Consider the following 13,667-nt stretch of genomic DNA (forward strand, 5'->3'; position numbering starts at 1 on the left):
ACGATCCCCATCGGTAGCGGAGAGTTGACCTTGTGCTGTTCGTGGCCTTCTCTGCTTGACTTTTTTTCTGATTGATCAACACAAGCTCCTTTTTTGTTTGTTGTTTTTTCTTTCTATTTGTTTCCGGCGTCAACATGGGAATCCTCAACGTCTTCGTGGCTCTCTCAGCTAGCGCCTTGTGCGCGATGGAGGACCAGCTGTCTCTGGCGGCTCCCCTTGATACCGGTACAACTACAAATTTATATCAAATTTGTTCTTGAATATTGTTTATCTTTCACAATTAAAATGTAAATTGCAAACAATTGGCTTCATCCGCTCTGAAGCGCTCAGTATGTGGTTGCGGTGGGGTGATGACGGCCCACTGTGAGCCATCATGTTGCCTTTCCCCAAATTCCGATCCTTTTACCCTCCAACATGTTCAGCCACGAGAAATTGTTGCTTTTGTTTACGAGTCGTGTTTTAACAGGCCTTCAGAGGTAGTATTCGTCTACACAGGGCCCTGATCCACATCCTGTACACACAATCTCAGTGCTTTCTATGCGCAGGCTGCAGCACAAGGAACAGAAACAGCATGAAAACCCTTTAGACCAGATTTCTTTTAAAATTTCTGTGTTTGTCTTGTGATTTTGGCTGCTGCAGGAGTCAACCAAGAAGCTGAAGCGCCAGCGGCGAAGCCTCAGCGGCCACAGGAGGGTAAGGAAACACTTTCGGCTGCAAGAAATTTAGCAGCTGCGGCATTTAGCGACTACGCTTTGTAGACAGCCTTTTACGTTGCAAGTAAAATTTTGCTTTCAACTAATTAAGCAATTCAAATGTCTACTGCGCCGCTGCAGGTCTTCCGAGTGTGCCGGCTGATGATACAGAAGTAATTTCTGAAGCAGCAGAGACGTTTCTTCAAGCAGCAGAAGAACTTGAGGAAGACTCAGCAACGCAGGTCTCCACTGTTGCTCCTGCTGCTGCTGCTGCGCCTGCTCCTCCCGCGCCTCCTGCTGCTGTGCCTGCTGCATATGCGCCAGCTGTTCCTGCAGCTGCGGTTCCTGCAGCCGCTGCTGCACCTGCTGCTTCTGTTCCTGAGAAGCAAGACGCTTCTCCGGAAGAGGAAGCTATGCGTGAGCTGGAGGGCATTCTAGCTCGTGGTTCCCCTGAGGGAGACTCAGCAGCTCCGAGTACAGGCGTTTTTGCGCAAGCAGATGCAGGCACTAGTGGAGGAACCGGTGGAGGAACCGGTGGCTCAGGTTCAGACACATCATCGACATCAACGACAGCAGCACCAACAGCAACATCGACATCATCTCCGTTTGAAAGTTCTGAGAAGCCTCGGCCGTCCGCTGCACCCTCTGCTGCTCCCTCGGTGCTTGCAGTGGGGCTGGCGGCAGCAGGTGGTTTCCTTCTGTCCCTTTTTTCAATTTAATTGGAATTGACATGAATCTAAACATAGATGCACAAGATGGGAGCTGCTGGGCGTATTCACTCATTCTTTAACTCCACCAAATACCCACAGTTCCGCCCCCAGTGACGACAGGGTTGTGGAATCATATTTGTCTGTTTCAATGCTGTACGCGTGCTGTGACGGATTATACAATGAATATAAGATGAAAAAAAGAAACGTTGAAATAATCTTTTGTGTCTATAGATTACAAAGTCTCATCTGATCCGTTTGCGTCGTGTTTGGTGTCTTTTTCCACTCACACACTCATTCCACACTAAGCTTCCTTAATGTGTGCATAATATGTTGCATTCACATTCCTTCCAAATGTGCAGATTTACTTTAATGTGTGCATAATATGCTGCATTTACATCCCTTCCAAATGTGCAGATTTAAACTGTTTCGATTTGACCCTTGTTTCTCATCTAAACTCATCTTTCCTTCTATTCCTCTCTACTTCTCGTTCGGGAGCATTTGTTTCACTTCACTTAATGCCATCCGTCCTAAACGCGACATCTAGGATCTATTCAAATAGTTAGTTTGCACTCAGATGTTTTAGTTGCTGTTTGCCCGAACAAATGCCATATCATATCATGAGGCATGTGATATCAGACAAACCGAACTCTAGACGAATTGGGAGATGAAGCCACAGTTTCTTTGCTAGAATCCATTGCATTACACTCGAAGTCTCCTACTTATTCCGTGTAGCCACACCTTCAGTTGTGGGTTTAGCTGGTATCTAGTCAGGTTCACTACTAAAGGCCACTGTCCTCAAGGACAGAAACACCTAACTATTTTGGGCGTCCTCAAAATATAGCTGTGTCAGTTGCCTATGCACATTAAAGTTTGGCTGATCAGCACTGGGGGGGTCCATTCATATTGAGCATCACCATTTCCTCCAACAAGAGTTGCGAGTCAATAGCCCACCCCACTCCGTCTGATTGATGTGCCGTAGCCAAGAATGGTGCTGCATATGTTTTAAATGCTTTTCTCTACTCAATAAAAACGCCTTTGTGCTCAACTGCAGGTAGCAAAAGTGCTTGAACCATTTTGAATAGCTACGATTGCCTAGCTGGTTCTAGTCGCCTGGCGTAGCTAGCAGACCACGAATAATTAAGTGTGACTCACTTATTACACAATCAAAATGCAGTACTGTCTTGCCACAGTAAAGGCACTGCGCGCATTTATTCATTGAATAAAGAAAGATAAACTTCAGCGGAAGTTGTGGAAGTGAAGGAATAGTCGCCTAGGTAATTACATTAGATGCAAATAGCAATAATAATATTACTAGTATTAATAATCATTAAGAAATATAAACAATTGATGATCTGGCACGCGCCAGGTGCGGGCACCCCACGCGCTATCTTCTGTCCCTCAGAAGAATATCATATCCTACTTCTCCTTTATTTGTTTAAATTTAATTTTTTAAATTTGGAAATGGAACCGTTAACAACGAAAACCGCGGAACGAGCCTGTGGAGGTCATGATGAACGGTCCAGAGTCTAAGTTTGTTTAGCGGCGAATGCGACGGGTCCAAAGCAGCATCATAGAGGTACAAATACTAATTACAACTGTCATTAAGATGGCTATCATAAATGTTACAATCACGCATTCTCTGTCTTTGATTCAGCCTTATCTTTCGCCACTTCTGCTGCTGCTTCTGTCTTGGCTGCAGCCCCCTCGGTTTCCTTCGTCTCATCATCTTTGCTTTCGGTGCTTTTTTCGGCTTCTTTTTCTTCTGTTTTCTCTCCCTCCTTCGTCGAGTCGCCAATGCCGAACAGCTTCGAATTAATTGCGGCAGCCTCCTCAAACTTCTCCTTAAACTCCTTCGCCTCTGCGCAAACAAGCACCAAGACTTAAATCCGGAGTCTTAAGAAAAAAGCTTCCGAGCCATATGCTCTAATGAATTCATATTTCCCGTTAAGAAACTCCAAAAACAGGCCAAACCGGTCTATAACAGAAAGCAGCCCAGCTACCCACAGTAGAACAACCGTGCTAAACACAGCAGAATAAACGCAAGTGCATTTTCCATTTGAAATGCAGAATCTTACGTTCAACTTGACCAAACTTTAGAGCAAATTGCTCATTTTTCAATTCCCCCTCAGCGAAATCCATAACCGTCCAGACCCATATCTTTTCGGAGCTGACGTTGGGCGTCAGCTTGCAGTAAACGTCAGTTGCCACCACTGGAAAAAGGAAAAAATGCACAATTAACACAAATATTAATAAAAATAAATAATTCGAATAAAAATACCGGATCGCGAAACAAAATGCAAAAAGTCTCGATGGAAATGCCAACGCCTTAGCTCAGTCGTTGCATCCTAGGCAGCAGTGAATAAAGCGGACCATTTGCGTGAATGATGTAATGATAAATTACAAATAAATAGCCAACACTAAAACACGAGTGCCTGTGCAGCCATTTTTTGCGTCGGTAAGGAACAGAAAGATCAACGCGTGAAATGAACATGATGCACTCTCTAACAGGTATGTGCAACTGATGTCAAAAGTGGTATCAGATTTACGATTTGCAAGCAGATTAGTAGATGCATTAACAGCAAAATGCAACCACTGGCCAACTTCACAGATGCAGAAAGCGCGAAAGTCCACAGAAAGAAGGCGAAAAGAGCGGCAGCAAAAGCAGCAAGCATGCTTTCCTCACCGTAGTGGTTGGCTACAATCTTAAGGGTCTTCTCCTGGCGCAGAAGAAATCTAATCTTTTTGGTTTCCCTGTGCTGCAGCAGTTTCGCCTCGCCCAGGCCTCGCTCTTTCCACTCGCCTCCAGCAGCCCACCTGTACAGCTTTGAACGGCATTTCCAAAAAGTGTCTTCGCTTTCTTCTCCCGTTTCCACTTTGACTTCGTGCACTTCGACCTGCAAAAAGGCTGCCACATAACTGGCAATTCAGAATTCTTTTCGCCGGATGGAACAGCAGAAGAAACTGCACTTCAGGAAATGCAGAAACCAAGAAAGAAGCAACACGCGCAATACTCAATCCGAAAAAAATTTAATCGAAAATGATATTTTTCGGATCCTCGAGAAACATAAATGGAAAAAAAAGTAGAAATAGGGACACTGAGAAGACTGGCACTTCCTGTGCGCTAGAGCGGAGGCAAAGAGGCGAAAAAAGGCACAAATTCAAATGCATGCAATGCCTTCTGCACATTTGAATTAAACAAAAAGCACAAAAATGCTGCAGCACCGGAAAGCCATCAAACTATAAGCAGCAGGCCCACTCTGAACAGTGAGACAGCTGCTTAGGCACCCGATCCTAAACCCTACAGCCCAAACCTAAACCCTAAACCCTAAACCCTGAAACTAAGCCGAACTCCCCAGTCCTATGATGGCAAGCAACAGGAAATAAACAGGTGCCAGCCCCGCAGCTGCGAAGACAAGGCGCCGCTGCACTTCAGCAGAAAGCCAGCCTTTAGCGTTTAAGCTCTAACTTTTACTAACTGCAGCAGCAGCAGCAGCCACAGCAGCGTTAGTCGCAGCAATAGGATCACCAGCAGCGCATGTATCAATACAACTAAAAGCTGCACCGTTCAACGAGAGACACAGAAAAATAGAGTATACAATTTCACGAGAAACATATATTTCCAAGTGTACAGACACCGCAAACTCCTCCACAATATCAATCGGCTGCAGCAGCAGCAGCTGCTGCCGCTGAGGAATGAATAGGGCCTCAATTTGCTGCATATATTTTTGGAAAGTAAATGAAGAGGGCCCCACGGAGGGGCCCCGCGAGGGCCCCCCAGCTCGATTTTAGGCGCAGGCCTAAAGGCTCCCGAGTGTGCAAGCAGGGCCCAGGAAGGAGTCCTGGGGGGCTGCACGCACTTGCTAGGGCTTAGGGCTTAGGGGTTAGGGTTTGGTGTTTGGGTTTACCTCGGGGCGAGTCCAGTTTCCCTCTGTGACCTCTTGCTCTAGGTTTGCTACCTCATCATCCTCAGCCGTTTGCGCTGGGGCCTGGGTTTCTGTTTCTTTGTCTGCCATTTTGTATTAAGTTCTGGGTTTAATGGCAAGAAAAATCGGCAGGAAGAGACAAAGAAAGCCCACAAAACAAACTCAACACAACCCCTACACCCTAAACCCTAACCCCAACGCTCCCCTCCGGGCGGCTGCTGCATGCGCTTCAAGCCCAGGGCGCTTCTTCGAGGGGCCCCAAAGTTAGTCTTTTTAAAATAAGAAAGAAAAAATTTATTTAAATTATTTAAATTCGAAAAAAATGATACTTCTAACCGCGGGCACCTCCCTCCCACACACCGCCCCTGCGCTTCCAGCTCGCTGGATCCCCCATTTCGGGTTTAGGGTCGAACTAGCTAGCGGTTAGGGTTTGGGAGTAAAATTGAGGGTTTAGGGTGTTTCAGCCCACTAGGACTTTATAGGGCCCCCACAGGCTGCAAAGCCGACGATGCACTTGTTCGTGTGAGGGTTTAGGGTTTAGGGTTTAGGGGTGACGGTTAGAGCTTCGGCTCGCAGGCTTGCTGAGCTGCACCGGCATCGGCGGCTTGTGAGCACACTAGGTTCGTGTGGAAGCGAGGGTCTAGATTTTAGGGTTTAGGGTGTGGAGTTTGCGTTTCCAAGGACTTCATCTCTGGCAGGGTCACCGCAGCAGGTCCGTTCCATTTGTATTACTATTCCGTTTGTACATTAGCCCCAAGCAAGAAATAAAAAAACTAAATATGCAAAAATTGGAAATTTACGAAACAAAGAAGGAGCCAAAGGGCTACTGGCCGTGAGTGCAGCAGCAGCCTCAAAACATATGAAATGCATTATTCACTGTTTTGCCCGGTCCCCAGCAGCTAGCTAGCTAGCTAGCTCGCTAGCTAGCTAGCTTGCCAGAAAACTAGGGATGTAGCTAGCTGAAGCTGCACAACAGCAGAGGGGAGCAGCTGTTGAAGTTTAGGGGGCTGCAGTGTACAGACACCTGGGACGCATGCAGCACAAAGGGTGCGCAGGCACTTGTGGTGAATATTATTATTCAATTAGAAATTGAAAGGTAAATGTGCACACAAAAGAAGTGAATATAAAACGAGGCGAGCTGTTGCAGTCGCTGCCGATTTGCAACTGTGGCTACTAGGGCATCAGCAGCGGCTACCGTTTGCTGCTGCTGCTGCACCAAGCAGCCACAAAAGCCACAGCAGCTGCTAAAACAGCAGCAGCAGCAACCGCTGCCGTTGCAGTGGCATCATCGGCTGCTGCAGTCACGGCAACGGCCAACAATAGCACTGGCTAAGCCAGCTGGTGCAATGGCAGCATGAGCTGCACGAATTGCAGCAGCAGAAGCTGCAGCAGCAGCAGCGGCAGTCGCCGCTAGAGCAGTTGCTGCTGCTGCAGATCCCCCTGTTGCAGCAGCCACTTCTGCTGCAACAGGCTTGTGTGGGTTTATTTCATTTGCTCAGCAACTTGTTGAACATTCTTTTGCTTTTCATTAATGCTGCTAAGAGCCAACTTTAATGCATGCACTCCCAAGGCGCCTCCTCCTTGGGCTTCTAAAGCCTGGTACAGCTGCAGCGCCAGACCCAGGCCTGAAACACAAACCCTAAACCCTAAACCCTAAATCCTAGTCCCTCAGCGCGCAGCGTGGCCCGCCACATCTCCGCTGAAGGAGCGGAGGGCAGGCCACACTAGAATCCCTTCCCTAGCACATACGGGTAAAGGCCTAGGGTTTACGGTTTAGGGTTTAGGGTTTAGGTTTCAGGGTTTGGCACCTGGCAAGGCTAGCTTGGCTCGAGATGCCTCTTCCAAAGCTAGACGAAGGTCTTTAATCAAATGGGCGACGAAGAAGCCAGGGCGAAAGTCGCCGTCGCGGATTCGAGGCCCGTAAGTGGACACCGACCTAAACCCCAAACCCTAAACCCTAAACCCTAAACCCTAATGCCTCATGCGTGCGTGACGTCAGGCACTACCGTTACCGCCAAGCAGACAGAAACACCACGCAGTGTGGTGCCTCATGACTCAGCTTCAAACCCCAAACCCCAAACCCTAAACCCTAAACCCTAAAGTCGATTGGCTTCTTATGTTGGTTTGCTTCTAATTTCTAACGGCCTGCTGCAGGCACACAGTGGACAAAGCAGTAGCTGCTGCTTTGCTTCTGCTGTTGCTGAGGCTGCTGCTACTGCTCCTGCTGCTGCTAGTGTTGCATGCCTCACCAGCTGGCGGCGCCACCCCCTGAAAGAACTGCGAGGGTTTTCTCCAGGTCCAAGCCAACTCGCTCAGCAAACAGCAAACCTGCAGCACAAACCCTATACCCTAAACCCTGAACCCTCAGGCCACCCAAAACCCAGGCCCTAAGCCCTAAACCCTAAACCCTCAGCCCCAAAGTCAACCGCTTATCGCAAACCCTAAACCCTCGCCACAAACCCTGCAAAACTCACCCTCCGCCAGTCCCACTAGATTTGTGCAGAGCGTTATTTGGTTAGCCAGTTTCGTCCTCTGGCCTGCAAATTAACCCAAAGCTCTAAACCCTAAACCCTAAATCCTAAACCCTAAACCCTGCAAGCCGCATGCGAACCTCCTCTCTGGCTTCTCTAGTCTTGTCTCAAAACCTAACCTCGAAGTTGAACCTGCTGAAACTGCTGCCCTGATCCCCCTGAACAATTTACCATTACTCGCCCCTACACCCTAAACCCTTACCCCTAAACCCTAGACCCTAAACCCTTGCCTGATCCTGCGGGCCCAGTGTGTATGATTGTCGTTGCGAAAGCCTGCAGCAGCGGCTGCATCGCTGCAACTGCTGCTGCATCTCCTCCAGCCATGACTGTCAGTTGGCCATTCCTAGCCCCCACATCTCCTGCAGTTCGCAAACCCTAAACCCTAAACCCTAAACCCTAAAGCCTGAACCCTGAACCACTGATGGCCGTATTACGCCCAAGAGCTGCAGGCCTCAGCAACAGGCGCGCAGGCTCCCGTCTGGCTTCTCTTAGGCACCAACCTAGGGTTAAGTGTTTAGGGTTTAGGGTTTGCTTGCCTCCTGTGACGGGAGCGTCTAAAGCATAAACCCCCTTAGCCTTGAGGTGTACGTACACTTGGTCTGCAAGGGCTGGACTGGAGGTGGTGAAGTCAATAAGGCAAGAGCCTTTCACAAGTTTTTCCGCTAAACCCTCCTTTCCAACTAAAAGAAAAACAAGTCAAAGCCCCAAATACGTGTATTTGTTTGTTTGTTTTGTTTGTTTGCACTTTAGTCTAGGAAAGGTTGGACAGCAGCGAACCCTAAATCAGCTGATAAACAAAATAAAATGCAATAAAAGGAAATAAACAAAAAACTGAAAAATGGAAATCAAAAGGGCACCACCATAGGGGCCCCCAAGCGCCAAAAAGAGCCAATTCAACACTACAGGGGGCCCCCAGGGTGCCTGACGGGGGCCCCCAATGGGCATCCAGGGGGGTCCCCCACAGGGCTTAAGAGGCCCTCAGGGGCTTTGCTGCTGCGTGATGCAGGGCCTGCTGCTGCTGCTGCTGAGCTGGTTGCTGGCGCTCCTACTGCGCGCTTAGGTGACTGCAAACTAGGGTTTAGGGTTTAGGGTTAAGAGTGTAGAGTTTACGTACATATTAGCTGCTGCACGTCCTCTGGGGTCCCCACCATGAGACACAAAACATCACTTTTTGCTGCTACTGCTCCAGCACTTTCAGCCAACTCTGCTCCCTGCTGCTGCAGCGGCGCTGCCTTGCTGGCGGTGCGGCTGCAGACAGAACAGCAGCCCCACACATTCTGCTGCTGCTTCTGCTGCTGATGCAGTGCGGCTTCTGCTGCTACTGCTTGTGCTTATGGGGCAGCCACTACCGGATCGACAGCTGCTTCGGTGGAAGCTGCTGCGGCCGACAAACGAAAGGCCTGCAGCCGCAGCAACAAGGATAGCCAAGCAGCAGCACCAGCAGCAGCAGCAAAGGGCTCACTTGTAGACCGTTAATAAAAAGCCTTTCTTGAGGAGGTTTTCGCACATTGATCGGCCCATGACACCAGTGCCGATCCAGCCTGAATGCCAAACCCCAGAAGTTGAATTTCACTTTCTTAAACCCCCCTGTCTTTGCTGCAGCACTTGCCTTCCGCGTACACCTGGCGGAGTTGGGGGTCGCAACGTGCGCACTGAGGTGTACATACACCTCAATTCCGTACACCAAGAGCTCAACGCAAAGACGCACCGATGCGGGTCTTCCCCGGGACAGCTTCGGTACAAGTCATCGTAGCTGCTACTGGTGCTGCTGATGCTGCTCGCCGCTACCGCCGCTGCTGTGCTTAAAAAACGATATGGCCCACTCTTTCTGCTTTAAGAAATGTAAGAAGAGGGGAATCGTATGCACGGAATTCGTGGGCTTGCAGCAGGTGACTCTTGGTGGTGCTGCTGCTGCCGCGGAGGGCTGTGAGATCAGCAGCAGAGCAGCAGCTCGGCCAACGGGCTGCTGCTGCTGCTGTACCAAAAGCATGCAAACTCCCTCATTTTCCAAACTCTTTTGTAGTTTTGACTCCAGCATCTCCATTTCGTGCGTCAAGTGCAGCAGCAAAGCAACAGCAGCAGCAACAGCAGCAGCAGCAAGAATGACCTGTTCTCGAGCCTGCGGTTTCGTGTAGCGATGGCAATGGCCTCAGCAGCGAGCAGAGGCTTGCTGCTGCTGCAGCAGCCTCTTTTCCCCTTTTTGGTATTTTGCTTCTGCCTAATGTGTGAGTCGTTGCAGCAAAAAGCAGGACACAAGCGCAGCAGCGGCAGCAGCAGCACGAGCTGCTGCAGCAGCAACGGCAAGAGGCTGTCGAGATTTTTGCAGCGTTATGAGCCGCATTTCATCCTTTTCTAGTGCTGCTGCCTTATTTATATTTGCTGCCTGCTGCTGCTGCTGGAAGTGTCGGGTGTCTATACACCTCTCTCATCGCTCACGGCCCGCATCGATTGCGAGCTAGCTGCAGCAGAGCAGCGGCCGCAGCAGCAGCAGCGGCGCCAACGCGCAAAAAATAGAAGCAGCAGCAGCAGCAGAGCCGGTGTCAGCGTCAGCTTCAGCAACAGCAGCAGCAGCAAGAGCTGCTGCACCAGCGCCTGCTGCAGCAAGACCGTGCACCCTGTCTGCTGTGTTTGTTCTGCTGCTCAGCCTCTCCTTCTTTCTCCTACCACCGCAGCGGCGTCCACGTAGGCCTGCCTCTATCTGCAGCTCCCCAGGGGGCCTCCCAGGGGCCCCTGGGGGCCCCCCCGGCGGCCCTGCTGGACCTGCACGGGGCAGCCCAGGAAGATGTAGATACACCCCAGGAGCCGGAAAAACCCCACGTGACCTCCAAGCCTCATTTGTTTTCTGTTGAAGAGCTGCTGCAAACAGTGGCAAAGGATCACTGGCAGCCTCTGGAGGTGCTGCTGGCTCGGGGGGCTTCCCGGGGCTCCCTTGCGAAGGTTGTGCTGCAACAGCAGCAGCAGCTCCACTTTGCTGAAGCCACAAAAGTGGCCAAAAACGCAATCGAGGTTTGCGAGGCAGATCAGCAGGCAGAGGCCTGCAGCTTAGCGCGACAGCAGGCAAAGGAGGCCTCAGTGGCTCTCGGTAAGCGGACGCAGCAGCTGCTGTGATGAACAGCAGCAGCAGCAGCAGCAGCAGCACATGAAGCGTCTGGTCAGAAGAAGCAGCGCAGAAAGCGATCGCAGGGACAGCAGCGGCACCAGTCCATACACAGCCACAGCCACAGCAGCAGCAGCAGCAGCAGCAACAGCGGCAGCAGCAGCAGCAGTCGAGCGTGTTTGTTGCTGCTGAATATCTGCGTGAGTCTTCAGCGCCTCCAATTGTGGGCAAGTTCACGAAGAAGAAGGAGAGCGATGAGGCAGCAGAGCAGCCGCCAGACTCCAGCGCAGAAGCGCGCAGCAGCAGCAGCAGCAGCAGCAGCAGCAGCACGACCCTGGCGCCCAGCCCCAGCAGCAGCGACCTCAGCAGCGACGGCAGCAGCAACACCAGCAGCAGCGACGGCAGCGGCGACCGCAGCAACGAGAGCAGCAGCAGCGCGGGCGGCAGCGACGAGCCCAGCAGCAGCAGCGGCAGGAAGAGCAGGAGCAGCAGCAGCAGGGAGGAGCTGGAGGCGTCGCTGCTGCAGCTGCAGGGCGTGATTGGCAGCATTTGGGACACTTTGTTTGGAGGCTCCAGCACGGCCAACGCCGAGAACTTCGAAGGCGGCAATCAGGGCTCTTACTTCAACTTCATGTATCCCTCCGACAACGACTACCCCTGGGCCTGTGTCTGCGACGAGACGCAGTACGCCCAGTGGGCCAACAACGAGGTAACTCGCTAGCCAGCTAGCCAGCTAGCTAGCTAGCTAGGTAGCTAGCCAGCTTGCTGGCTGGCTGGCCACGGCAAGCCAGCTAGCCAGCTAGCCACCTAGACCCCTAACCAGCTAGCCAGGTAGCCAGCTGGCCAGGTAGCTAACTAGACACTGCTAGCCAGCTGGCCAGCGAGCCAGCTAGCTAGCTAGGCAGCAAGCGAGCCGGCGAGCCAGCTAGCCAGCGAGCCATCGAGCCATGGTGAACCGGTTTGCCACGGCTGACAGCTAGCCATGCCTAGCAAGCAAGCCAGCGAGCCAAGGCTTACCAGCTAGCCAGCTAGCTACGGCTAACCAGCTAGCCATGGCTAACCAGCTAGCTAAGGCTGGCGAGCTAGCTGCGGCGTCCGCTGATCGCGTAGCTAGACACGGCTGCTGCTTGCCTAGCTAGCCACGGCGGTTCTCGGCTAGCTGGCTGGGCTCGCGTCAGGCTAGCTAGCAAGCTAGCTAGCTAGCTAGCTAGCTAGCTAGCTGCAGTACATGGCTGTAGCTGGCTGTAGCTGTTTCGCTTGCTTCTGTGTCCTGCCTTCTTCCCACATGGCTGCGGCCTTCGGCTGGCTGGGGCCATTGGCACAGTTTGCTGCTCAATAGTTCCTGTTTTTGTTTTTCCTTGCAGCTTTTTGTTTCTTTTTGTTTCTTTTTGTTTCTTTTTGTTTCAGTTTTTCTTCTTTTGCTTATCTTCTTATCTTCCTCACGCCTCCGGTGTTTTCTTTTGCCTTTTGCCTCGATTTTCCACATATTTTGTTTCTTTATCGGCTTCAGTGGCTGCATTGCTGTCATTTTTGCTGCTGCTGCTGCTGCTGCTGCGCAGGTCTCGTACGTTTCCTGCCGCAACCAAGTGGACTTGTCGTCTCAGAACGTTGTGGCGATGTGCAACCCCTTGAATCACAAGATGAATGCAGCAGCAGCAGCAACTCCTGCTGCTGCTGCTGTTGCTGCTGTGGCCTTTGCTGCCGTCGCCGTCAGCCTCTTTTGGTAGGCCCGCACCAACTGCAGAGCAGCAGCAGCACCAGCCTCGGCAAGCAGGGGCGCAAGTCCCTGACCTGCTGCTGCTGCTGCTGCTGCTGCTACAGCAGCAGAAGCAGCGAGTGATTTAAATGTAACGTGGCGGCCCGCAGCATGAGCTGCTGGTGTTGCGGGGGGATACCAGATTTAAGGGACACTGCAGCAGCAGGAGCTGCTGCTGCTGCGACAGCGACGGGCGTGCAGCAGCACCCCTGCAACTGCTGCTGCTGCAGCTTCAGCAATAGCTGCTGCTGCAGCCCATTTTTATCTTAGGCGTAGGACTAAGGCTATTTACTTGTGGAAAGCGCATGCGCAAAAGCCCCACGCAAAACAATGCATAAAATGACAAGTTGCAAGGGAGCACATAGATAATCTGTTGCTGCTACAGCTGCTGCTGTTGCTGCTGTTGCTTTCAACACGCTGAAGCGGCAGCACCAAGCAGCCGGCTGTGCTGCTGCCCGCAGTATACACATGGCAGCAGCAGCAGGTGCTGCGGTGAAGAGTCCCAAAGCAGCTGCAGCAGTTGCTGCTGCACCTGCGCACTTCAATCCTGCTCCTGCCGCTACAGCATTTCTCAGCTGCTGCTGCTGCTGCTGCTGCCGTCCATTGCAGCTGCTTGTGCTGCTACTGCGTCATCGTCTCCAGGATCTTCAGCGCTTCAAGAGATTCTTTCAGAGCAGCCAGCAGGTGAAAATCTCTGCAGCAGCAGTAGCAGCAGCAGCAATATAAGAGTTTGGAATCCTGGGGTTTCCCTGAGGAATTCCTGTCTACGATTAGATTTAGGGCCTCGGCAGCAGCAGCACAATCAACCAAAGCAGCAGCAGCAGACCTTTCAATTGACCCCGTCTCCGCCTGCAGCATCCCATTGTACCTGAGGGAACAGCACAGCGCAGCCGCTGGCTGCGCAGTTTCCGCTCTAAACTTTAGCTAGCTAGCCAGCAGCTAGCTAGCCAGCATCTAG

At 51.5% G+C, this 13,667-nt stretch overlaps 5 protein-coding genes across 5 annotated transcripts in view; 2 read left to right on the forward strand and 3 right to left on the reverse strand.

Annotated features, from left to right (window-relative positions):
* Positions 1-134: 134 nt before the first annotated feature.
* On the forward strand, positions 135-1,411 carry ETH_00027250 (uncharacterized protein; the record flags this gene model as incomplete). Its single annotated transcript, XM_013372789.1, has 3 exons — positions 135-225; positions 640-693; positions 834-1,411. The coding sequence occupies 3 exons, from the start codon at positions 135-137 to the stop codon at positions 1,409-1,411; spliced, it is 723 nt and encodes a 240-aa protein (XP_013228243.1).
* A 1,619-nt stretch (positions 1,412-3,030) lies between these two features.
* ETH_00027255 (ran-specific GTPase-activating protein, putative) lies at positions 3,031-5,415 on the reverse strand (the record flags this gene model as incomplete). Its single annotated transcript, XM_013372790.1, has 4 exons — positions 3,031-3,260; positions 3,478-3,612; positions 4,086-4,296; positions 5,308-5,415. The coding sequence occupies 4 exons, from the start codon at positions 5,413-5,415 to the stop codon at positions 3,031-3,033; spliced, it is 684 nt and encodes a 227-aa protein (XP_013228244.1).
* A 1,392-nt stretch (positions 5,416-6,807) lies between these two features.
* Positions 6,808-9,604, reverse strand: ETH_00027260 (NAD binding domain of 6-phosphogluconate dehydrogenase, putative; the record flags this gene model as incomplete). The annotated part of the gene is made up of 9 exons (XM_013372791.1): positions 6,808-6,950; positions 7,134-7,261; positions 7,575-7,653; positions 7,800-7,862; positions 8,087-8,215; positions 8,393-8,536; positions 8,971-9,104; positions 9,319-9,397; positions 9,565-9,604. 9 exons carry the CDS (start codon positions 9,602-9,604, stop codon positions 6,808-6,810), a joined length of 939 nt encoding a protein of 312 aa, XP_013228245.1.
* A 395-nt stretch (positions 9,605-9,999) lies between these two features.
* Positions 10,000-12,680, forward strand: ETH_00027265 (uncharacterized protein; the record flags this gene model as incomplete). The annotated part of the gene is made up of 4 exons (XM_013372792.1): positions 10,000-10,081; positions 10,501-10,938; positions 11,166-11,662; positions 12,513-12,680. The coding sequence occupies 4 exons, from the start codon at positions 10,000-10,002 to the stop codon at positions 12,678-12,680; spliced, it is 1,185 nt and encodes a 394-aa protein (XP_013228246.1).
* A 650-nt stretch (positions 12,681-13,330) lies between these two features.
* ETH_00027270 (uncharacterized protein) overlaps positions 13,331-13,667 on the reverse strand; it is a gene marked incomplete at both ends in the record, with an annotated part of 1,299 nt that continues 962 nt past the window's right edge. Inside the window, 2 exons of the mRNA XM_013372793.1 lie at positions 13,331-13,403; positions 13,536-13,606. Coding sequence (XP_013228247.1) covers positions 13,331-13,403; positions 13,536-13,606 — 144 coding nt within the window. The remainder of the gene's footprint in view (positions 13,404-13,535; positions 13,607-13,667) is intronic.

The sequence above is a fragment of the Eimeria tenella genome, genomic scaffold (genome assembly GCF_000499545.2).
Source record: "Eimeria tenella Houghton genomic scaffold, Eth_scaff108, whole genome shotgun sequence".
NCBI classification, from domain to species: Eukaryota; Apicomplexa; class Conoidasida; order Eucoccidiorida; family Eimeriidae; genus Eimeria; species Eimeria tenella.